The following is a 24,516-nucleotide window of genomic DNA, read 5'->3' as shown; positions in this document are numbered from 1 at the left end:
AACTTCTACACATTACTCCATCCTTCAATGAAAATGTCTAGGCAAGCCTAATTTCACAGCGCTTTCTTTCAAATTTTGCTTCGAAATATTTAAAGAAACAAACTTATCCACTATGTAGGCAATGAATTATATTTTAGCATTTTATATAAACTAACACCCCTATTCTGTGCACTTGACAAATTAATAATATATTGAAAATTATAGCGAGAAATATTTTGGTATTCTGTGGCAAGCTTGATAAAAGTAAAAGCTTCAATTCGTAAAGCTTTTCCCCACACGTGTGGTGAACAAAATAGTGTAAATAGAAACAGCTGACTTCTATTCAAATTATTCGTTAAAATGGACTGTTCTGCAACGTAAGTTTTAAAATTTTAATTATTAAAAAATTAATAATTTAACTTTTATTTTATAGTGAACCAAAACACTAACGTGCAACGTTCGAGCAGCTGGAGGCATATGTTTCATTTTGCCAAGCACACCAAGAAATAGGTACGGGAAAAAATTGTCCAAAAACGCCTATGAAGGAGTTGTGGCAACAACTGGCAGATGAACTTAATTCGTGCAGAGGACCAATACGAAGTGCTGTAAAATGGAAAGAGGCAACATTTTAGTTTATGTTTCGTTTATTTATTATACTGTGTTAATTTGTAGACATTAGGCTTTTGGAAAAGCCAACTGCGCAATCGTGCAAGGCGGTTGAAAATGAATAAAATCACGAAGTACACGAACAAGCATTTTGATAGCTGATATACCAAAAAGGAATGCTGCTGAAAAGGAGAGGCGACGGGAGCATCGTGAAATGATGCAGGCCATTCAAGGCCTAACTAATTGTATAACGGAGCTAATAAAATCGTATAATAATAATGTAAAATAATTTCTAAAGTTTAATTAAAACTAAAATAACTTATGTGTAATACGTTTATTTAATTAATATTTATTGAATTTCATTTTGTTTTAGAATAATTAAGTAGTGTATTTCGAAAGTCGAATTGTGAGAATATTCATATGTGTACATATGTGGATTGTCGTCTGTACATGTATATATAACTAAWGAGTTGATATATATCTTGATCTTCTTCTTTCACCTTCGCACATGTACTGTGAAGAGTTATAATCATTACTTGGAGAATCAAAGTCTTCTGCAACGCCGTCATCTATTTCGTTTAACGTAATGCCTGCTTTCGTCATTATATTATGCAATATAACGCTAGTACTAACAAACAAAGCGGAAGTTTCGTGTGAATAATGTAGAACTCGGTGCTTTAACAAACATCTGAAGCGTGATTTTAAAACACACAATGCTCTCTTCTGTTGCAGTTTTTTGCAGAATAATGTAATTTGTTGTATTTTTGCTCTTTATGGGTATTAGGTGTTCCCATAGGTGTTAAAAGTTACGATTCTAGAGGATAACCTTGATTGCCAAGAAGCCAAGACTCTCTCCGTTATTGCTCAGAGGTATTAGTATGAATGAAATATTCTCGTATGTCAGAAGTTGCGCATATTCCAGAGTCATGTGTTGCACCCGAAAATTTGGCATTTACAAATGTAAAACATAAACGGTTATAGCAAACCTAAAAAACGACACATTCAAAAATTGCAATGGCGTATATGTATGTGCATGCAAAAACAAAACTTACTGCTTCAACATTGATACYGTAGATTCCTTTTCAATTTAAAGATAAATTAAGAGGACGTTCGGCAATATTTGATGATGAGATGATGGTGGAGCAATGATAGCAATGTGCGTGCAGTCAATTGTTCCTATGGAGCTTTTTATTCCAAATTTTCTAAAAAAATCTGGAATATATTTCAAATAAATTAACATAAATGAGCATATTATTATATGTATTACAATAATACTTGCCCCGTTTTTATAAAAGTTGCTTCCTCTGTTGAACTGGGAAACTTTATTTCTCCTCCCTTCATCTGCACAATAAGTTTTGCTACAGCTCGCACATTTCTCGAAAGGGACGACTGACTCATAGGCAAGATGACGTTGTTACCTACACATTTCTGATATGAGCCAAAAGAAATTACAAAGAAGTTCAAAGCTGCTAGAATCCTTACAGTTAAAGATAGTGACATTTTCTGATTATCATGTGGGGCCAGTTCATCCATTAGGCGGCGGCAAATTTCACGAGTTAATCGAAAAATTTGCACAAAAGTCTTCTCGCTCAAAGGAAAAGGATTGCTATCGTCGCGTAAAAATTTTATATGCCGCGCGCGATTCGTATTCTCACAATTTTCATCTTCGTTTAACAATAATAACAAAAGTAAAAGATCTTCCATTTTCACAACAAGATTCACAATCAGATAGTTAATTCATAACGAGCACTGCTGTCAAGAGCACTTGATATCTTAACAACTTATAGAGAAAACAGCTTTTTATTTCAAACACAGAATACCAATTGTTAAAAAAAATTAAAATTTTGACAAATTAGAAATACGTTGAATTTGTCAAGTGCACAGAATAGGGGTGTAAATTTTAACATTTAGTATTAGTATTTAGTTTGATATTGTACATAAAACAAATTAGCATTTATGTATGTTTAAAAGATGTCGGTTGACGCAACAGTAAAATAGTATAAAATTTGAAAAATCGATATCTAACGTACAATATTTCCTAATATGTAATTTTTAAGTTTATGGAAGAACTCAAAATTAAGGTTAAAGGATAACCATATACCCAAAGCGATACTGTGACGCACCTAGGTTTACAAAAAGCATAGTCCGCTCTTATCGCAGCTACATAAGCGCTCCTCACGTTGGGGATTGTCGGAGCCACCTGTAAAAAGCTTCAAACTAATAATAATCAATTAAGGAAGAGCTATATTCGGGTGCAATCGAACATTTTATACTCTTTCAACTTTCTGGAATCACAGCAAGAAAAATACCTTAAAATGTAAAATATCAACCTGAGAAWYSGMGTCCAAGCAATTTTATATACATACATATACAAACTCCATATAACTCATATGCTGACAGACACGTAAGGTTTGTTAGGAAAACGAAAACCATTATAGGTAGTATATGGAAGTAGAGGTCATATAGTATAAATTTTATCTATTTTTCTCAATACCACATACTATTAACATGTCAAATACTCAATAACAAATCATATAGAGTAAAGTCAGTCGCATGTTCRAAAATCCTGATATTAGTTAAATGGAGCGTAAGTTAAGTTTTAGCTTTTTTTATTTTTGGCACAAAGATACACTGTTATGAATAAAACGCGCTCTGTAATTTGTATTGTCATAACCCATATATTGACCAATATATGCGATACAAAGTCGTCCGAAAGTTCGATTATCTTTATTATAGATATTATATATGGGGACTATGGGAAGCATTGCTCCAATTTATTTTATTTTTCACAGACACATAAACCATTGTCAGAGAATACTATTCCTGAATTTCATTTCTATATCTCAGACAACAAAAACAAAAGTTAACTGTAGGTACCGGGCTCTGGTATTGCTCAACGTCAGCCTACACAGCCGTATTAGTTTTGAGGGAATACCAAATTCAGCTCTTTTTCGTGCTGTCAAAAGCAGCTTTGAAATCGACGACCTCGTATGTCGATTATCTTCTAATAGGTATTTTCCAAGATTTGCCACCTGATGAATATCTGGTCGATTGCTGCTTTTAATGGTCTAAAACCCCACTGATAATCTTTAACACAGTACGTTCGATAAAGCCTTATGTACGATGTTGAGGAGGCTTATCTACGGTAGTTGGCGCAGATTGTGGGATCTCCCTTTTTGTGAAAGGGGCAGTGCTTAAATTCGACCATTCGTCCGTCGATATTTTACAAATGAGCTGATGCATGCTCCTCATCAGTTCTTCGCCGCCGTGTTTGAATAGCTCGGTTGGCAACCTTTCGCCCCACCGCTTTGTTGTTCTTCAGACGGGCAATTGCTGTTCGCACTTCTTCATGGTCGGACAATGGAACGTCGGCTCCATCGTCATCGATTGGGGGGCGATTGGGGGGGGCGTTATGCTTTCACTGCCATTCAGCAGGCTGAAGAAGTCTTCTCACTATAATTTTAGTATGCTCTTCGCATCGGTTACTAGACAACCCCTAGGGGTTCTACAAGAATATGCTCTAGTCACTATATCTTCTGTTAGTCGCCGCATTTTTGGTAGAATATTCGAGCATTGCCTTTTCGGCCAGCTTATCAAGCTCTTTTTACTCACGCATTTCATCCTCTTTATTTTTCTGTCTGCAAATGCTTCTTGCTTCCCCCTTCAACTCTCCATATCTATCCAATCCCGCACGTGTTGTAGTCGATCGTAACGTTGCGAGGTAGGCAGTCTGTTTTCTCTCCGCTGCGACACACCGTTCTTCGTCGTACTAGCTGTTCTTTTGCATCTACTGAAAACCAATGGTTTCGTTTGCAGCTGTACGTAAAGAGTTTGAAATGCCGACCCACAGTTTCCTTATGCTGAGTTGTTGACGAGTGCTCTCATGGAGCAGGAGTGCAAGCCGAGTAGAAAACCGTTCGGCTGCCTGTTTTGATTGAAGCTTCTCGACGTCGAACTTTCCCTATGTTTTTTGACGTGTGTTTTTTGCTGCACAGAGGCGGGTACGAGTTAAGAGGTCGCAGCGTACGCACGTCTAGAACACTGGAGACATGTCTTCCTTCTATCACAACWTGATCGGATCTAGTTGGTGGTTTTTCGATGTGGAGACAGCCAGGTAGCTTGACATATTTTCTTGTGCTATAATGTAGTGCTACAGATAACCATATTTCGGGCCCCGGAAAATTTGATCATCTTCAATCCATTTGGGGAGGTTTCGTCGTAGAGACTGAATTTACCGATCGTAGTGCCAAAGATACCTTCTTTGCCCACCCTGGCGTTAAAGTCGCCAATCACGATTTCGTGAGGGGGCAGCTCTCGTAGGTGTGCTCCAAGCGCTCATAGAAGGCATCTTTGGTAAATCAGCGATATGTTGAAGAACCTCGCTTTGATGCGTATTGTGACTAGACGTTCATTCACCAGAGTGAATAATAGTACTCAGCGACGGAGTCTCTCTCCCACCACGAATCCCACGCCAAACTTGGGCTCTTTTAAATGGGCACTGTAGTAAATACCACATGGTCGTCTCTGTCCTTGTCCCGTCCATCTTATTTCTTGGACGGCGGTGATGGCAGCCTTTATTTTCACGAGGACATTCCAGGTGCATGCCCTCAATTCGTAGTCCTTATTTCGTTTGCCATGGTTGTCATCAAGAGGGAGGTCACTCATCCGAGGATTATTGTTCCTTTTCATTGGTATGATATTTTACGTGGCATGTCCCAAACCCATCGTACAACCGTGGAGCGACTGTGGAGCGGGTGTTTAGCCTTCTCACTTTAGCTCGCCTTCAAACGGATGTTCTTAGGCTACCCAGAGGATACTTGGTCAAGGACTGGAAGTCGTGAGCTGCTTGATTCCTATGTGAAAGAATCGCTTCTGGTCACTCCCAAGTGAATGGCGATCAGATAACTTTCCTCACTTACGTGAACTTCTACACATGATTCCATTCTCCAATAAAAATATCTAGGTAAGCCTAATTTCGCAGCGGTTTTCTGCAAACTTTGCTTCGAAATATTTAAATACACAATCTTGTCTTATATGCAGGCAATGAATTCTATTTTCCCTACCCTGCTGGCCGACATATACCCTCATAGCAAAACTCCACCGCTACCGTGTTTAACTGGCGAAAACAGATTGTGTAAATCCAAGGCTGTGCCAGGTTTCCTTAGCAATTGCTTCCCTTTAACTCCAAAAATGCAGTATTTTGCTTCATCAGACCGCAGGGCAGATTCCCAGAATAACAGAGGCTTATTTATATGTCATTAGCGAAAGCTAAACGCATCATTCGATTTTTTACGTGCTACTCTAGCTTTAAAACTAGATCTTTTCAAAATTTTTCTGTATCTGCTAATTTCTTTATGAAAGCTTTCTTTGACACCCTGCAGTATCTGTGCAGCTGTAATGCTTTGAACCAAAGATATAACTTTCCTTGTTTCCCGGTCTGTTAATATTTTTGGGCGACCCGAACGAGGTTTTGAAAATCATATGTTTTAAAGGCTTTGAGGACGTATCTAATTGAAGACTCAACCCCACTAATCATTTATTCATTTTCTCAAAAAGTTTTACCACCTTCTCCTAATTTTAAAATCATTTTTCGTTTATCCACTCCGGCATCTTTTCGATTTTAGTTTATTGTTACAAAAATAAATTATTTAAAAGCAATTCAGTTTCAAGACCGAAAATTTAAACGTACATCTTAAGAATTTCTAGATCTTTATATAAATTTTGAATAAAGCAGCGTCCTCTTACAGTCTCACAATTAAAAAAACTAAACAAAAGTGCTTATGAGAAGAAACTTTTCCCGCTCGTTACGCTCAAGCCTAACGGGAAATATGCCGTTTTCTTAGTTTATACACAAACATTTTCAACAATTTTTTGCATGTGCGTTGCTTAAGCTTGTTCTCAGAATGATTGATATATGGCGGTATTCTGTTACCAGTCTCTAGTCTCTATTTGAGATGTTCTGTGGTAAAATCTCAATTTGCGATTAGTGACTTTTCACTAAACAGTCCCTAGCTTTAGTCTCAAAATATTGCCTAAAATTTGAGACCTGGTAGTTAGCAGGTCACAAAACCAAAAAGAACTCTTGTCTGCCCTTTTGAATATACTGAATAGAGATTATCGTACGACGTTACGATCGACCACAACACGTGCGGGATGGGATAGATACCGAGAGTTGTAGAGGGAAGCGAGACTCGTTTGCAGACAGAAAAAGAAAGAGGACGAAATGCGTGAGTGCGAAGAGCTTGATAAGATGGCCGACAGGGGTAATGCTCAAAAATTCTACGAAAAAATGCGGCGGCTTACAGAAGGTTTCAAGACCGGAGCATACCCTTGTAGAAACCCCAAGGGTGATCTAGTCACCGAGGCCCAGAGCATACCTAAATTATGGAGGAACACTTCTGCAGCCTGCTGACAACGCCAGGTRAAGGCGAACGCGATTCCCCAATCGATGACGATTTAGCAGAAGTTCCATTGCCCGACCATTAAGAAGTTCGAATAGCAATTGATAAGGAGCAGAGCATGCATCAGCTTCTTTGTAAAATATGGTCATAATTTAAGTGTGCTATGCCCAATCCAAAAAAAAGGAGACCCCACAATCTGCGCCAACTACCGTGGGATAGTCTCCTCAACATTGCATATAAGGTTCTATCGAGCGTATTGTGTGAAAGATTAAAGTCCACCGTCAACAAACTGATTGGACCTTATAAATGTGGCTTCAGACTTGGAAAATCAACAATCGACCAGATAATCAACATGCTCCAAATATTGGAAAATACCCGTGAAAGGAGAATTGACACTCACTACCTTTTCGTCGATTTCAAAGCTGCTTTCGACAGCACGAAAAGAAGCTGCCTTTATGCCGCGATATCTGAATTTGATATCCCTGCAAAACTTATACGGCTGTGTAAGCTGACGTTGAGCAGCACCAAAATCTCCGTCAGAATCGGGAAGGACCTCTCCGAGCAGTTCGATACCAAACGAGGTTTCAGACAAGGCAATTCCTTATCGTGCGACTTTTTCAACCTGCTGCTGGAGAAAATAGTTCGAAGTGCAGAACTAAATAGAGAAGATACCATCTTCTATAAGAGTGTACAGCTGCTAGCGTATGCCGATGACATTGATATCATCGGCCTCAACACCCGCGCCGTTAGTTTTGCTTTCTCCGGACTGTACAAGGAAGCAAAGCGAATGGGTTTAGCAGTGAACGAAGGCAAGACGAAATATCTCCTGTCATCAAACAAACGGTCGTCGCACTCGCGTCTTGGCACTCACGTCACTGTTGACAGTCACTGTTTTGAAGTTGTAGATAATTTCGTCTATTTTGGAACCAACAATGTCAGCTTGGAAATCCAGCGCAGGATAACTCTTGCCAACAGGTGCTACTTTGGACTGAGTAGGCAATTGAGAAGCAAAGTCCTCTCTCGACAAACAAAAACCAAACTCTATAAGTCACTCATAATTCCCGTCCAGCTATATGGTGCAGAGACATGGACGATGTCAACAACGGATGAGTCGACGTTACGAGTTTTCGAGAGAAAAGTTCTGCGAAAGATTTATGGTCCTTTGCGCGTTGGCCACAGCGAATATCGCATTCGATGGAACGATGAGTCGTGCGAGATATACGACGACATTGACATAGTTCAGCGAAATAAAAGACAGCGGCTACGCTGGCTAGGTCATGTCGTCCGGATGGTCGAAAACACTCCAGCTCTGAAAGTATTCGGCGCAGTACCCGCCGGGGGAGGCAGAGGAAGAGGAAGACCTCCACTCCGTTGGAAGGACCAAATGGAGAAGGACCTGGCTTCACTAACATATCTAATTGGCGCCACCTAGCGAAAAGAAGAAACGACTGGCGCGCTGTTGTTAACTCGGCTATAATCGCGTAAGCGGTGACTACGCCAATTAAGAAGAAGAATATCATCATATGTATTAATCGAAAAGGTTAAAAATAAATCAATTTTACGTAAATTTCGTTAATATTATGTAACAAACTCAACATATATTTTTATTTTTATATGTAATTATATAAATTTAATATTTGTTATCGACATTTTTTTTTTTTCATTCAACTGTAAAAACATCACTGAATAATGAAATGTAATAGATTTTGTGACTGTCACTTACAGAATAGCAAAACCGACTCTAATCTCTAAAAAGGTCTTTAACTTAAAATCTCAAATTGAGAGACTTGATACTGTAGCACAGTACAGAATCGCACGGTAATATAATTGTACTAAGTTATTGTGTGGAAAATAGGAATCAAAAAATTATGAGCGAAAACTTTTTCTGACTAGTGTAAGTATGTACAGTGACAATAATGTAAGAGGTTGGAAACGCCACCAGTTTGAACTGCAACTTCATATTTTTTTTAAATGATATGCCTGGACATCATATTTTTTCTGTACTGTAAAAGAGACAAGATCTAACAACAATAAACTAGTGTAGAGAGCGTTGAATAACTGAAATGTTATACTTATGCTTGCACCTCATGTGAGGATTTATTAATGCTATTTTTTGTAATTTCTATGAAACAAACGTGACAATGCAAACAGAAAATAAGCYTAAAATAGACACATAATGCAAATTAAGCCATATGATCGTGTACAGGTTAAAAAAAAATATTTGAAAACCACAAAGGTAGTCGGCTGAGAAAAATTAACGACCGACAATGCCGCTAACTTGCCCCTTTGGTCACTTTGGAAAATACGGCGCATTTGTTTTAGTAACTATGTGTTCAATTAGTATGGAAGCTATATGTTATAGTAATCCGATCTGAAAAATTTTTTCGGAGACTAAATTTCGTAAAGATACCACGTCAAATGAGAAAGTTTTCCACACAAGCCTTTGATTCCGCTCGTTTGGCTTGTATGACAGCTATATGCTATAGTGGGCCGATCTGAACAATTCCTTCGGATATTACATTATTCGCAGGGACAATAACTCATACCAAATTTCGTGAARATATATCGTTATCCCATGGAAGCATTTGATTCCGATCATTCAGTTTGTATGGCGGCTATATCCTATAGTTAACCGGTCTGAACAATTTCTTCGAAGATTAGATTCGAAAATAATCTGTACCAAATTTCGTGAATATATTTTGTAAACTGCAAAAGTTTTCTATACCAGCATAAATTACGATCATTAAGTTTGTATGGCAGCTATATGCTATCGTCGACCAATCTGAATAATTTTTTCGGAAATTACATTGTTGCTTTATAAAATAACCTGTGCCAACTTTTGTGAAAATACATTGTGAAATGCGAAAGTTTTCCATACAAGAACTTGATTCCCATCGTTCAGTTTGTACCACAGCTATATGTTATGGTATATGGTATCGGCAAATCCGACAAATGAGCAGCTTCTTGAAGATAAAATGACGTTTACAAAGTTTCAAAACATCTATCTTAAAAACTGAGGGACTAGTTCGTATATATACAGACAGACGGACATGGCTAAATCGACTCATCTCAACATACAGATTATTTATGTGTAYACTTTATAGGGTCTCCACCACTTCCTTCTGGGTGTTACAAACTTTGTGACAAACTAAATATACCCTGTTCAGRGTATAATGTAATCTTAAAGATTTTAATAAAGAAAAAAAAAACCATTGTTGATAAAAACAAATTTGTTGCAAGACACGAGCATTGTGCTGAAGAAGACTGGGGTATGGTAAGTTTAAAACATTTGTTTTTTTATAATAAAAATATTTACTTAATTTTTTATTTTCAAGGTAATATGGTCTGATGAGACAAAAATAAATCGTTATCAATCTGATGGACGTTCGTGGTACTATATAAGAGGCCCAAACACGATTAAACTAAACCATGTTTCCCAAACTCTAATGCATGGTGGCGGGACATTTATGGTTTGAAGGTGTATCCCCACAGACGGTGTAAGTCATCTGGTATGCATTGATGGGATCATGCGTAAGGAGCAGTAACTCAAATTTTACAACATAATATGCCACAGTCATCGAAGATTTGGGTCTTCCAGCTGAAAGAGTTATCTTTATATAGGAAAATGAACCGAAGCACACGGCTCGCCTTGTATTCAACTGGGGAAAACTTCAAAATCTTTCGGTCCTTTTGTGGTTYCCACAATCACTGGATAGAATCCAGTCGAAAATTTGTGGACTCATATCAAAGTGCAGCTCGCAAAATACTCTAATCCTCATAATGGGTTAAATGAGTTATGGGAGCGGACTCAAAAAATTTGGAACACAATACTACATGATTTTATATCGAAATGTACAAAAAGTATGCCCCAACGATTGAACCCTATAAAAACAACTAAGAGTTTTTTTTACCAATTATTAATTTTATGAATTTATATAGTATTATGTTTTAATATTGCATCTAGTGCAAAATGGTAACATTAATTATATTTTATGTTATTATTTTTAAAAATATTGAGTTGTTATTAAATCACTATTTTAAATTAATTTAATAAGGCTATCTATCTATTACATTATCACAGATGATTCAGACACTACAAAGGGAAAAAATGTAAACAAACAAATGAATTAATCGCRATAAATCTGAATTCACCTGAAAATCGATTGACAAATAAAAAATGCGTCCACTATTTCCATTATATGGAAAATATTTAAAAGAAGACGGCTTTTATAACAAAATACTATGCAACAATGTTTTATTTTAATAAATATTATGTGATGTGAAATCTTGAATGGCAAAAACATCTGTTTTATCATCTGTCGAACGGCTATATTAGTGAAGAGATTAAATGTAATCCAATAACTTAAATTTTTTGGCGGCAACACAGTATAACGTTCCCACTAAGTAGAAACATAAATGGAATTATAAAAATGTTAGTATATTTTTGTTTGCTTTCTGAGTATTGCGTACGTACATGTATATATGCTGTGATAGTGGGATAAAGAGAATATACAGCTCACGAACGTTCAAATTTTAAAAAAYTAAAAATAAAGGAATAAGTGAAGTGGAATGCGGTCCATTCGGAAAATATACATAAGCACATACATACATATACATAAGTACGTACGTATATCTAAGTGCGAAAAAATTTTCGAAATAAGTGCGGTAACGAAACCACATACATATGTACAAATATACGTACATATGTACCACGGTAGAGGACGAGTAGAGTCACTATCAGCTGATGTTATGTAAACAGAGGGAAGCTGAGAGGTGTCACTGTAGAAACGTCAAGGGGAGTTCGGGGTTGAGTTTCTATTAGAATCCAAGAAGGCCGACTTTTAACCGGAAAATGGTTGCATTGTGTTATTTTCTTAAACTTTATGAAAAAGTTTTCCCAAAAAATATTACTTTTATTATATAAAACTTTAATATCTTTCAAAAGAAAATATTTTTATTTTAATATATATTCTTAAAGATGAGAACAATATGAGCAAATAAATGATAAATTAAGTTTTTTATTTATTCCTCTTTTTAACTGTGGTAAGTTAACAAATGTTCACCACAGAAACAGAAACGAACAAATAAGAAACCATGCCGAAWAGTGGGGTCCAAAATATGCTTATTCACAACCTTAATTATATTTTTGCCATCATAATGTAGGTTTTTGCAAGACAATTTGTTTGAATTTATTTCATGTAACAATCTTTACTATGGTTTATTTAGTTATTTGATTCTGGAACAAGTGTTTRCAAATTTCCATAGGGAAGATAAATAACAGATCGACTGGCATTTCATTCCAACAAAAGTATGAAATAACTAAACATAGCTTCGTTAATATTGCTACGTAATGGGTCAGTTGCTATTCCAATTTTATGATTTAGGAGATAAAAAAGCGATACGCGATGCTGTGAAGTACTCAAATGAAGTTATCAACTTAGTTGGTCGTTTCGAAGATAAATAACAGATCGACTGGGATTTTTCGAGACAAAATTTTACATTCAATGGCGTGCTCGTGGTAGGTGCACGTTAGGGTGGGTCGATTCCGGACTTTTTAGATTCGGGATTTCTAATAGTGCGGAAAAGTTGCCTTAGTACTTYMTGATTCCAATGCAACTTTTTGTTTTGAGATCGGATTGCATCTTCAACCCCAGCTCCGGCCTTGAAATTTCGGAAATTCGCCTAAAACCGTGAAATTGTCTACCTAGCGCCTGAAATACGCATTTCATGGCAAAATGTAAAACAAAAGTTATTTGTCACGTCATTTGCTACCGAAATGGTATATGTGATCATGGCCATAGGACAAACGGTTCCCGAGATACGAGCGAAAATGCGGGGCGCCACAGCGTAAGGTTATTCGTGAAAAAAATTGTTGGAGTTAAGCTCCAAAACACCGAAAGTATTGACTCTGTATATGGGCTGTATTTTGACGGCCGCAAAAACAATACACTTACACAAGTCAGCGAAGGTGAAAAGTACTACCGCGACACTGTCAAAGAGGAATATATATCTCCTATAGCGGAACCTGGTTGTCATTACTTTGGCCACGTYACCTCTCCTTCCGGGTCAGCTCAGAATCAGACGCAAGCTTTCTGCAACCCGTTTTGGCCTCTCGCCATCCTTATCCACCAGTGGTGGCCATAATATTTTTACCTCTCCTTCCGGGTCAGCTGAGAATCAGACGCAAGCTTTCTGCAACCCGTTTTGGCCTCTCGCCATACTTATCCACCAGTAGTGGCCATAATATTTTTATTATGAACGTACCCTGGGGGATAGGTTAAGGACTGTGAATGGCTCTTTTACTATGGTGAATGGGACTTTCCCTGCTCCCTTGTATCATGGTATGTACGTCAAGTTCACAAAAGGCGGAAATCGTGGGAATTTGCTGTGTCTGCACCAGGGAAGTGAACGCAGGCAAACCGCCATTCGCATTCCTAACAGTTACCAAGTGCGAATCATTGAATGTGAAACAAGCAAAAAAAAAAAAAAAATTACAATAATTAACATTTGAACCCTTTCAGTGTTTGATCCTCTTTTTTTTACATTTGCATACAAGTTTTTACATGCTTATACACGTTTATATGTATGCGTGAAGAAAGGGATAGAAGGATTCGTGATGGCGTTTTTGATCGCATCATTTGAATATTATCATGTGTTTTTTTTTATATATGTTTGCATTTGCGGTACCGTTTATATGTTATAAATTAAATTTGAGGAGCGATGTTTTTTTTAATAATTTGCTAGAGCAAAAAAAATCTTTACAATTCGGTCAGTGTGTTTTTACACATTTTTTCTATCACTCGAATATTATCAACTTCTCGTTTTCAAAACATTGTGCTCATTTCGGATATTATCGGTTYGGTTTTCGCATAATTGGAAATCGATATTTCCATTTCGACTTCGTAATCGATTCCTATTATATCTGTTGCCAACCGTTATCGTTATTTTTCGGAATTTTGATTTAAATAAACAAAAATGAGCAAGCGGAAGATAACTATCGCCAACCTCTCTCCAAGTAAGGAGTTGATCGACTTAAAATCAGTAAAGCATCATAGGACGGTGGAAAAAGTAGCATTTTGCATATAAAACCGAGCCTTCTGGAAAAAACCATGTTGTTAGATCCAATTGAGTTGGAATGTCGGCTCGACATATTAAACTCGCACAGTGAAAAGTTGATGAAATATCAATCTAATATTAAAGAGGTTGATAAAGACGACATGACCTGAGGGGAGCTCGAGGACATAATTGTAGAAAAATGCTCTTCTTCTTCTTAATTGACGCAGACACCGATTACGCGATTATAGCCGAGTTAACAACAGCGCGTCAGTCGTTTCTTCTTTTCGCTACGTGGCGCTAATTGGATATTCCAAGCGTAGCCAGGTCCTTCTCCACTTGGTCCTTCCAACGGAGTGGAGTTCTTCCTYTTCCTTTACTTCACCCGGCGGATACAGCATCGAATACTTACAGAGCTGGAGTGTTTTCATCCATTCGGACCTAGCCGCTGTCTTTTAATTCGCTGAACTATATCAATGTCGTCACATACCTCATACATCTCATCATTCCATCGATAGCGATGTTCGCCGTTTCCAATTTGCAAGGGTCCATAAATTTTTCACATCACTTTGTTCTCGAAAACCCGCAACGTTGACTCATCTGTTGTTGACATCGTCCAGCCCTCTGCACCATATAGAAGGACGGGAACTATGAGTGAATTAAAGAGTTTGGGTTTTTTTTTTCGAGGGAGAACTTTGCTTCCTAATTACCTACTCGGTCCGAAGTAGCACCTGTTAAGAATTATCCTGCGTCGGATTTTCAGGCCGACATTGTTGGTTGTGTTTTCGCTGGTTCCAAGAGAGACGAAATTTTCTACATACGACTTCGAAGTTATGACTGCCACCAGTGACGTGAGTGCCCAGACTGTTTGTTTTCCCTCGTTCACTGCCAGACCCATTTGTGTTGCTTCCGTGTCCATTCTGGAGAAAGCAGAACTAACGGCGCGTGTGTTGAGGCCGATGATATCAAAATCATCGGCATACGCCTGCAGCTGTACACTCTAATAAAAATTGTACCTGCTCGATTAAGTTCTGCAGCCTGAACTATTTATTCAGAAGTAGGTTGAAGAAGTCGCACGATAGGGAATCGCCTTCTCTAAAACCTCGTTTGGTATCGACCGGCTCGGAGAGGCCCTGCCCGATTCTGACGGAGCTTTAGATGGCGGAGCACCCTGGTATATCCGAAATGAGAACATCCAACGCGACTTAAGAATTCCAGACGTACGAACTAAAATAGAGCACCGAAGCGCGAAATATGCATTGAAACTATCGGTTCACCCAAACCAACTAGCAAGATTGCGTGTGAACAGGAGCTCACGACTACGTAGGAACGACTTACCAGCCCAGACGTAATATATTTTAGGCCCAGTGAAAAAAAATAATCACCCATGTAGGGTTTAGTGAGTAGTTTAAGATTCGCAAACTTATTGTTAGGCTCTTAATTAAGGTAGATTCAAGAAATAATAGCAAAGTTAATCAAAAACAAAAAAAAAAAAAAGAAACGGGTCTTTTCCAAGATTTGGCGCATGGTGAATATCTGGTCGATTGTTGATTTTCCAGGTCTAAAGTCACACTGAAAAGGTCCAATAAATTTGTTGACGGTGGGCTTTAATCTTTCACACAATGCGTTCGATAGAACCTTATATACAATGATGAGGAGGCTTATCCTACGGTAGTTGGCTCAGAATGTGGGACCGCCTTTTTTGTGGATTGGGCAAAGCACACTTAAATTCCAATCGTTGGGCATGCTTTCGTCCGACCATATTTTACAAAGAAGCTGATGCATGCTCCTTATCAGTTCTTCGCTGCCGTATTTGAATAGCTCGGCCGGCAATCCATCGGCCCCCGCCACTTTGTTGTTCTTCAGACGAGTAATTGCTATTCGAACTTCTTCATGGTTGGGCAATGGAACGTCTGCTCCATCGTCATCGATTGCGGAATCGGGTTCGCCTTCTCCTGGGGTTTGTGCGTTCCCTGCCATTCAGCAGGCTGGAGAAGTGTACCCTCCATAATTTAAATATGCTCTGGGCATCGGTGACTCGATCACTTTTGGGGGTTCTACAAGAGTATGCTCCGGTTTTTTCTGCAAATGCGTCTNACGTGTTGTGGTCGATCGTAACGTTGCGAGGTAGGCAGCCTGTTTTCTCTCCGCTGCAACACGGCACTCCTCGTCGTACCAGCTGTTCTTTTGTACTTTTCGAAAACCAATGGTTTCGGTTGCGGCAGTACGTAAAGAGTTTGAAATGCCGTCCCACAGTTCCCTTATACCGAGTTGTTGACGAGTGCTCTCAGAGAGCAGGAGTGCAAGCCGATTAGAAAATCATTCGGCTGTCTGTTGTGATTACAGCTTCTCGACGTSGAACCTTCCTTGTGTTTGATGGCGTGCGTTTTTTGCTGCACAGAGGCGCATGCGAATCTTCGCCGCAACAAGATAGTGGTCCGAGTCGATGTTAGGACCTCGCAGTGCACGCACATCTAAAACACTGGAGGCGTGTSTTCCATCTATYACAACATGATCGATCTGATTGGTGGTTTTTCGATCCGGAGACAGCCAGGTAGCTTGATGAATCTTCTTATGCTGGAATCTAGTACTACAGATAACCAAGTCGATCAGCCTCAACCCATTTGAGGATGTTTCCTCGTGAAGGCTGAATTTACCGACCGTAGTGCCAAAGATACCTTCTTTTCCCGCCCTGGCGTTAAAGTCGCCAAACACGATTTTGACATCGTGGCGTTGGCAGCTCTCATAAGTGCTTTCCAAGCACTCATAAAAGGCATTTTTGGTCACATCGTTCTTCTTTTCCGTCRGGGCGTGGGCGCAAATCTGCTATATGTTGAGTCTCTCTCCCACCACGAATCCCACTCCGAACTTGCGCTCCTTTAAATGGCCATTGTATTAAATGCCACAAAGACCTACTCGTCTTTCTCCCTGTCCCATCCATCGCATTCCTTGGACGGCGGTGATGTCAGTCTTTATTTTTACGAGGACATCAACCAGCTGGGCAGAGGCATCTTCCCAATTAAGGGACCGGACATTCCAGGTGCATGCCCTCAATTCGTAGTCCTTATTTCGTTTGCCATGGTTGTCATCAAAAGAAGAGTCACTCATCGGAGGCTTTTTATTCCTTTTCATTGGTATGATGTTTTACTTGGCATGTCCCAAACCCAGCGTACAGCCCTGCGGAGCGGATGCCTTCAAACGGATATTCTTAGCCTACCCAGATTATACTTGGTCAAAGACCGGAAGTCGTGAGCTGCTTGATTCATATGTAAAAGAATAGTTTCTTTCCACTCCCAAGTGAATGGCGTTTAGAGAACTTTCCTCATTTGCGTGAACTTCTACACATGACTCCATTCTCCAGAAAAATGCTCTACTTAAAACAACTTTAGCAAAAAGTAGAAATTTTATTGTGGACACATCTTTCCTAAGCYCAGGTTCAGCTCAAGGCTCCCAAAAATGATTCTACCCGAAATTTAAGGTGGAATATTTCGAATTAAAAATTTTTATTGTAATGGAGAGTTAGGTTTACAATAATCGAAATATCCCAGATAMTGAAACATTTAACCATCTGGTTAATTGTCTAACTGGAGAGGCTCTGGGTACGGTAAAACTGTTTCGGCGAAATTCTCGATTATACGATGCATTTCGGCTAATATCCAGACCATACTATTAATGTTAATGGTTGGAAAAATATGCACAATAGTGAACTTCCTTCAGAAACAAATGGGAATAAGTCCACACCAAAAAAGTGTAAACAATTATTCGTTGACACAACTGAAGTATTGCGCACAGGCCTGCTTCAAGTCAGAATGCTCTTTAAACCTGGCCGTAAGTTACTCGGGCACTCCTATGAAACCTGGAGAGGAGAACATTGAAAGTTCAAGAACTTAGTAGAATGTATTTGGACTTTATGACGAATATAGAGCGCTGGGTCAATATGAACCCAACGAACAATAAGATCCCRGGTGAGCCACACTTATTTGAAGTTACAACCATCCAAGAAGAGGTATTCTCAACGCTCCTTCACATTCGCTTATATAAGTATGCACTAACAACGGACATTACTAAATTATATCGGCAAATAATTATGCATAAAGAAGACAGAAATTGTCAACTTACTGTGTGAAGAGAAGATATCTTTTTGAGCAAATTAAAATTTTTCGACTTAACACCGTAACTTACGGCACTGCGCCTGCTACAGTTCTCACAACACGACGTTTGCAAATGCTCAGCAATGTTAATACAATTAAATATCCACTAGGTTCATTGGCTATTAAAAGAGACCATTAAATGAAACATATTGTTAGTTTCTGCTTGACTTTTCGATCCTCTTGGATTATTAGCCACACTAGTTACCAAAGCAAAAAGCTCTTTGAAGTCAGGAACTAGATTGGGATGAGTTGATTCCATTGCACCTCGACACTAGCTGACAGATAATTAAAGCCAATCTATCGAAGCTTTCAACAATTAGAAAAATACTTTTTCGCTAACTATAAATATAAAAGATATACAATATTGAAATTTATCGAAAAATGTTATTCTCATTAAAATTTGCTACGATGGATCAGACGACCAAAAATGCCTACAGAGGGTAGGTATATGTCGCTTTTTCCCCCATACGATGCCAAATTTCCACTATTACTAAATAAAAATTCGCACTTCGTTACGACGTATTTAAGGTTCCTGCACTTTCGAAATCACCACTGCTGGAGCAAAAGCGTTGGTTACGCTTCTTCGAGAACGCAGAATATGGGAGGCGTCGGTGACATCCGCCATCTAGTAGTTTGGTAACGGTCCTCTTACCGCAGAAGAGCTGTCAACACCACTAGCCGAAGTAAAAGCTATTCTCGATTCGCGTTCGGTTAACGCACTTTAGTGATTTTCAACATAACCTTTGTATGGGAGGTTTGCGTGGTTATTATCCGATTTCTTCCATTTTTGAACTGTATATGGAAATGCCTAAAGCAAACGACCCTATACAGTTTAGTTGACATAGCTATAGTAGTTTTCGAGATATGTACAAAAAGTTAGTAGGGGGCCACTTTTCCAAAAAATTACGTCCAAATATGCCCCTCCCTAATGCGATCCTTTGTGCCAAATTTTATTTTAATATCTTTATTTATGGCTTAGTTATGACACTTTATAGGTTTTCGGTTTCCACCATTTTGTGGGCGTGGCAGTAGGCCAATTTTGCCCATCTTCAAACTTAACCTTCTTATGAAACCAAGAAATACGTGTACCAAGTTTCATCATGATATCTCAATTTTTACTGAAGTTACAACTTGCACGGACGGACGGACAGACGGACGGACAGACAGACATCCGGATTTCAACTCTACTCGTCACTCTGAACACTTTGGTATATATAACCCTATATCTGACTCTTTTGGTTTTAGGACTTACAAACAACCGTTATGTGAACAAAACTATAATACCCTCTTTAGCAACTTTGTTGCGAGAGTATAAAAAGGAATAATATATTTAAAATCGCAACAATACGTATGTATATTAACACTGAATTCTAATATTAGCTAATACGAAATGAAGAACAATTAATCAATATTGGAAACACACCCACACGCACTCATATACTTGTATATACCCAATCATACGTTAAATAAGAAATTTATAACGTTTAAACTAAAACGAACTACTTTTTAATGAATCGCAATCGGCCCCTTACGTCGACATACCCCGACAGTGTGTAATTACATTTATTTTTCCCCCTTGATGCTTTATTGTAAGATAAATTTTAATATAGCTAACAAATATAATATTAGGTTGGAAAATATCTCCTTTCCGCCTTTTTGTCTTTTGACTTTCGCGGCGATGTATAAAGCGCTACAGAGCTGGTATCGGGCAATACTATGCATCTTTGAAAGGTCTTGACATAACCTACAAAACGACGCTATGCATTACTAGTTTGGATATTGCGTTAAACAGTTATAGACGTGTAAACATGGATCTCACTAACACCGAAATTCGAGCTATTTTAAAGTTTTCTTTCATTTAAGGCAAATTCGGTAGATAAACGTTCAGTGAGATTAATGTTGTTTTGGGGGATGGTACTCTATCACTTCGAACTACGGAGGAATGGTTTCGACGATTCAGAGCGGGTGAAATCAACACCATGAGTAAACCAGCCGGCGGAAGACCTGTGACGGCGAATACCGATCAAACCATGGAAAACATCGAGTTAGACCGGCATGTGACGTCTCGTGACATCGCCAAGAAGGTGGAAGTTGGTCACCAAACCATTTTAAACCATCCGTAGAAGGCTGAATACACAAAAAAGCTTGATGTTTTGGTGCCGTATGATTTGACGCAAAAAAAATCTTCTGTACCGGATCAACGACCCACTCGACCCATTTAAGCGGATGGTGACTGGCGACGAAAATTGGATCACATACATTGRCCAAGACGGGATTGATTGGGTTTTGCTGTGTTTTTGGAAGGGAATATGAGTTGCTCCTGTATGGCCAGACGTTTAATTCTACCACCTACTGCGAACAACTGGACTCACATCCGTGTGTGTAGAGAGCGGATTTTGGTTTATGAATATGCATTTTATTTTGYGTTTTTATTTGATTTTACTGGCTACTTATTGTATTCGCGTTTTTTTCTTTTATCATTTTATTAAGTGCATTATTTATTATTTTCCTTTTCTGTATTATTGCATTTTTGTATGATCGGCTTTATAAGGACAGCGACTCCATGTCGGACTCAGATATGATCAGAATGTGTGCTATTTAGCCCTAGGGTTAAAATAATTTTTTATTATTTGAAAATTATTAGGCAATGGTCTATAATAGGTGTCGCTTTTTCGACTTTTTTAACAATTTTATTATATATAATATTTAAGCGCCTGTGCATTAATTTAGCAATAGTAACCGGCCACCACTTGAGGATTTGTGGAGGGTTGTGTTTTTTCATTTTTGGCGAGAGCCATCCTGTCGAATAATAGCATACAATTGAGTTACTAATAATGTTGGACTGAATTCTGACTTTATTTTTTTTACCAATATATTGAGTATTGGAAAATTGTTTCTCAAGTTGTAGTCGTACGACGTACCGGCCATTATTTGATAGAGAGTTGTGGCTCTAGAAGAGGCTTTACAATACTGATTCTTTATTGTTTTATTTGATAGGGGAGTGGATTTTCTTATCTCTCGAAATTTCATCAATTGTGAGTTAATTCATTCGTTTTAGGTTCCCTCAGCAGCATGGCGTCTCTTAGCAATTTTTAGTACTTTGGATTTCTGCACTTCCTTTTGAAGTTGAACCCGTGGTTCTTTTGAGATAAGCGTTTCTTTGGGATGAGAGTTGATACGCATATACTGTTAAGAAGCATTGAATGACGACTTTGTGACAATAGATGCAATTGAGTTTGCATTTGCAATTTTTATATGTACATATGTGCATGTGACAGGCAATTTGTGCAAAGTCTTTTTGACCTTACAAAATTATTCCGCTCGTTATTGTTTTGTATCGGAGGTGATAAAATTTTTGCGCTTTTGATTTGATTGATGTAAACGGATGTAAACAAGGCCTGGAAGAAAGGCCATTCTTCATAATCTCCATAAAATGTTTCTGCGTCACATGCGGGCACCTCGAGATTGATGCCTGAACTTGCCTCTTGATAATGTTCCATTTGTGGCAGCTCTACTCTCGGATATGGAGTAAGTGGTTTTATTAGCTTTAACTTATCGGAGATCATAGCTTTTGTTTCTTTAATTTATTTCATGTGGCATCTCTCGTGTTCAGCTGTGTAATTTCGAGCTCCTGTAAAATTGTTTAATTTATATTTTAAAACTGTTGTGAAAATTTTTGAAATAAGTGATCTGTCAAGAAAAGTATCCCTGTGATATTTTTCTATTAAAGAATTTTGCATTGCAATTTCGTTTGCGCTTCATGCGTTTTTAACGAAGTAAAAAATTTATAGAAATTAATCTGTCTCTTATACACATCTAGATGTGTATAAGAGACAGATGTGATATTTTTCTATTAAAGCATTTGAAATTTACTTAAATTGTGTGTTGGTAATTTTAGCTTATTTCTTCAATTTGTTTTTGGTGCTATATTCTAAAATAGTGCAATTGTTGGTGTTAACTTATATTGCTTATCTAAATTTCTTTCTTGTTTTTATTCGTTTTCCATCTTTGTTCACAGCTGTTTGCGAGTTTCTTACTTTTCGGGTATCACAGTGCACCTCAAACTGCTCGCTACATTGGATGTTGCCTTTGACAACTTATATTGCATTTATTTGTTATAAATATTTTTGTCATTTCTSTTTGTACTTTTATTATTTAATTTTTAATATTTTTATTTAAATTTTTTTATTGCTGTTTATTTTCACTATGACCTGCAATTTCCCGAATTGTTCGGTTAAAGGCGAGTCGGAACGCTTCGTTTCTTGCTGGCTGTGTGACGGGCTTGTCCATCTTAAATGTGCTGGACTGACAGGAAGAGTGGATTCTATTCTTGACAGTAAGGGCTTGCGCGGGTCTTGCATTAAATGCAGACCAACTGACATTGATTTATTTAAAGTTTTTAAGCAGGCGCGCAATAATTTCAAAGAGATTTGCCGTGAGCTTGAAACCCTTACAAAWAAATTTAAGCATTATGAAACGTTGTTTCAATCACTTAAATGAATAATTGACCAGGAAGAGAATCCAAAACCTTCCAATAAACGTAAACGTCCGTCTGATGAAGAGACCACTGCTTCTTCCTTAAAAATAATGCCTTCACCCAACATTGACCTCATCAATCTTTCTTCCCGTTGTCCACAAGGGGAGAAGGTATCGTCTGCTCAGATTACAGAGAAATCTGAGAAAACCTTCTCAGAATCCGCTTCCAAATAACTGTAAGTCGGTAGTAAAAATTTAATTGTAATACCGTGGAAAAAGGCAATATTTATCTCAAGACTTGCTGCGGATACCACCGTCGATGACATAAAGAGTTATATCTCGTCGAAACTAAAATCGGAAGATGCAGACATTCGAAAATTTTATTTAAAATACGACAGGGATGTTTCATCTTTCAAGATCTACATATCCGCTGACAGTTTTCAATTAATACTTGACAATTCATTCTGGCCATCTGGGGTATTTGTGCGCGAATTCGAGCACAAACGTGATAAGCCCCCTGCAGTTGTCAGTAAAATGACAAGAAAAAACGTTGATACAAAAAACTGATTAGCAATAATTCGCTGAGTATTTATTATCAAAATGTAAGAGGCCTTAATACAAAACTTTCTGATCTGTATTTAAATAGCGTCAATTATAATTTTAAAATCATTGCTKTCACAGAAACTTGGTTAAAGTCCCCCATTTTTGATAGTGAAATATTCAATAGCGAATTTGAAATCTTTAGATATGACCGCCTGAACAGAAAAGGAGGTGGTGTCTTGTTTGTTGTTCATTCTTCAATTCCATCTGAAGAAGTCGATGTTTCGCATGCAGACTTCATAGAATTTAAGTTCATTCGTATTTGCGCTAATAGTGGATRTATCTACTTAACTTTATCTTATATACCGCCACACTCGGACATACCTGTATATATACAGCATGCTTCATTAATAAATAATGTTTTCTCAATGGTTAGTAATACTGATTCCATGATTGTTTTGGGGGATTTCAATTTACCGTGAGTATCATGGAAATCTATTGATGACTACACCATTCCTATTAGTACTCGCTTATGTTTTAACGAGTTCTTAGGTAAAATGTCGGAGTCGGGTCTTAACCAAATTAATTTAATTTCGAACGAGTTTGGTAAGTTCTTAGATCTAGTYTATGTTGATAACGCTTCAATGTTCTCTGTTGTCCGAAGTGATCGTTTGGTTTGGCCAGAGGACTCGTATCATCCTGCTTTGGAAATTAACATCGAAAACATAGCCATCATTGATCATAATAATACACCTTTGTTTTCGGTTCAACGTTGCGAAAGGTAATTTTAAGAAATTAATTACGAATTTTCTAAAGTTAATTGGCCAGATTACAATGGCAACATTGAATTTAGTGCTTCCCACTTTAATGAAACTATTTTAAACTTGTTTGAAAAATATGTTCCGAAGTGTGTTGTTACTCATAAAATTAGTTCTAATTTATGGTTTTCGAAAGAATTATGTAAATTAAAAAATAGAAAATCTCATGCTTTTAAACTTTTTAAAAAAACTTTATTGCGCCGACAATTTAATGAACTTAACAAAATATGTTATTATACGTAATCCAAAACCGTTCTATGGTTTCGTCAACTAAAAATGCAGGATTTCTAATTTTCCGTCCACTATGAAATATAAGTCTAGTATATCCATTCTAATGTGCTTGCTGAATTCTTTAGGTCCAATTACTCTCCAAAATCTCCAAAAAATGTTTTGCATCAGCACAAGTTGTGTCCGATTTCTGTCATTAATGCACCTACCATTTCCGAAGCAGACGTCTTATACCAGTATCAGTTAAATATGTTGGAACAATCA

General features: G+C 37.8%; 1 protein-coding gene across 1 annotated transcript in view; it reads right to left on the bottom strand.

Moving 5' to 3' along the window:
* Positions 1-438: 438 nt before the first annotated feature.
* The window catches only part of LOC108972983 (acetylcholine receptor subunit alpha-like), a gene marked incomplete at its 5' end in the record, with an annotated part of 102,145 nt that continues 78,067 nt past the window's right edge, over positions 439-24,516 (bottom strand). Inside the window, 1 exon segment of the mRNA XM_018939956.1 lies at positions 439-582. Coding sequence (XP_018795501.1) covers positions 462-582 — 121 coding nt within the window.

This window comes from Bactrocera latifrons, unplaced genomic scaffold, assembly GCF_001853355.1.
Source record: "Bactrocera latifrons isolate USDA-ARS-PBARC rearing strain unplaced genomic scaffold, ASM185335v1 scaffold_441, whole genome shotgun sequence".
Classification (NCBI taxonomy): domain Eukaryota; kingdom Metazoa; phylum Arthropoda; class Insecta; order Diptera; family Tephritidae; genus Bactrocera; species Bactrocera latifrons.
Note: the sequence above shows the minus strand (reverse complement) of the source record. Positions and strands in the feature narration are given on the sequence as shown.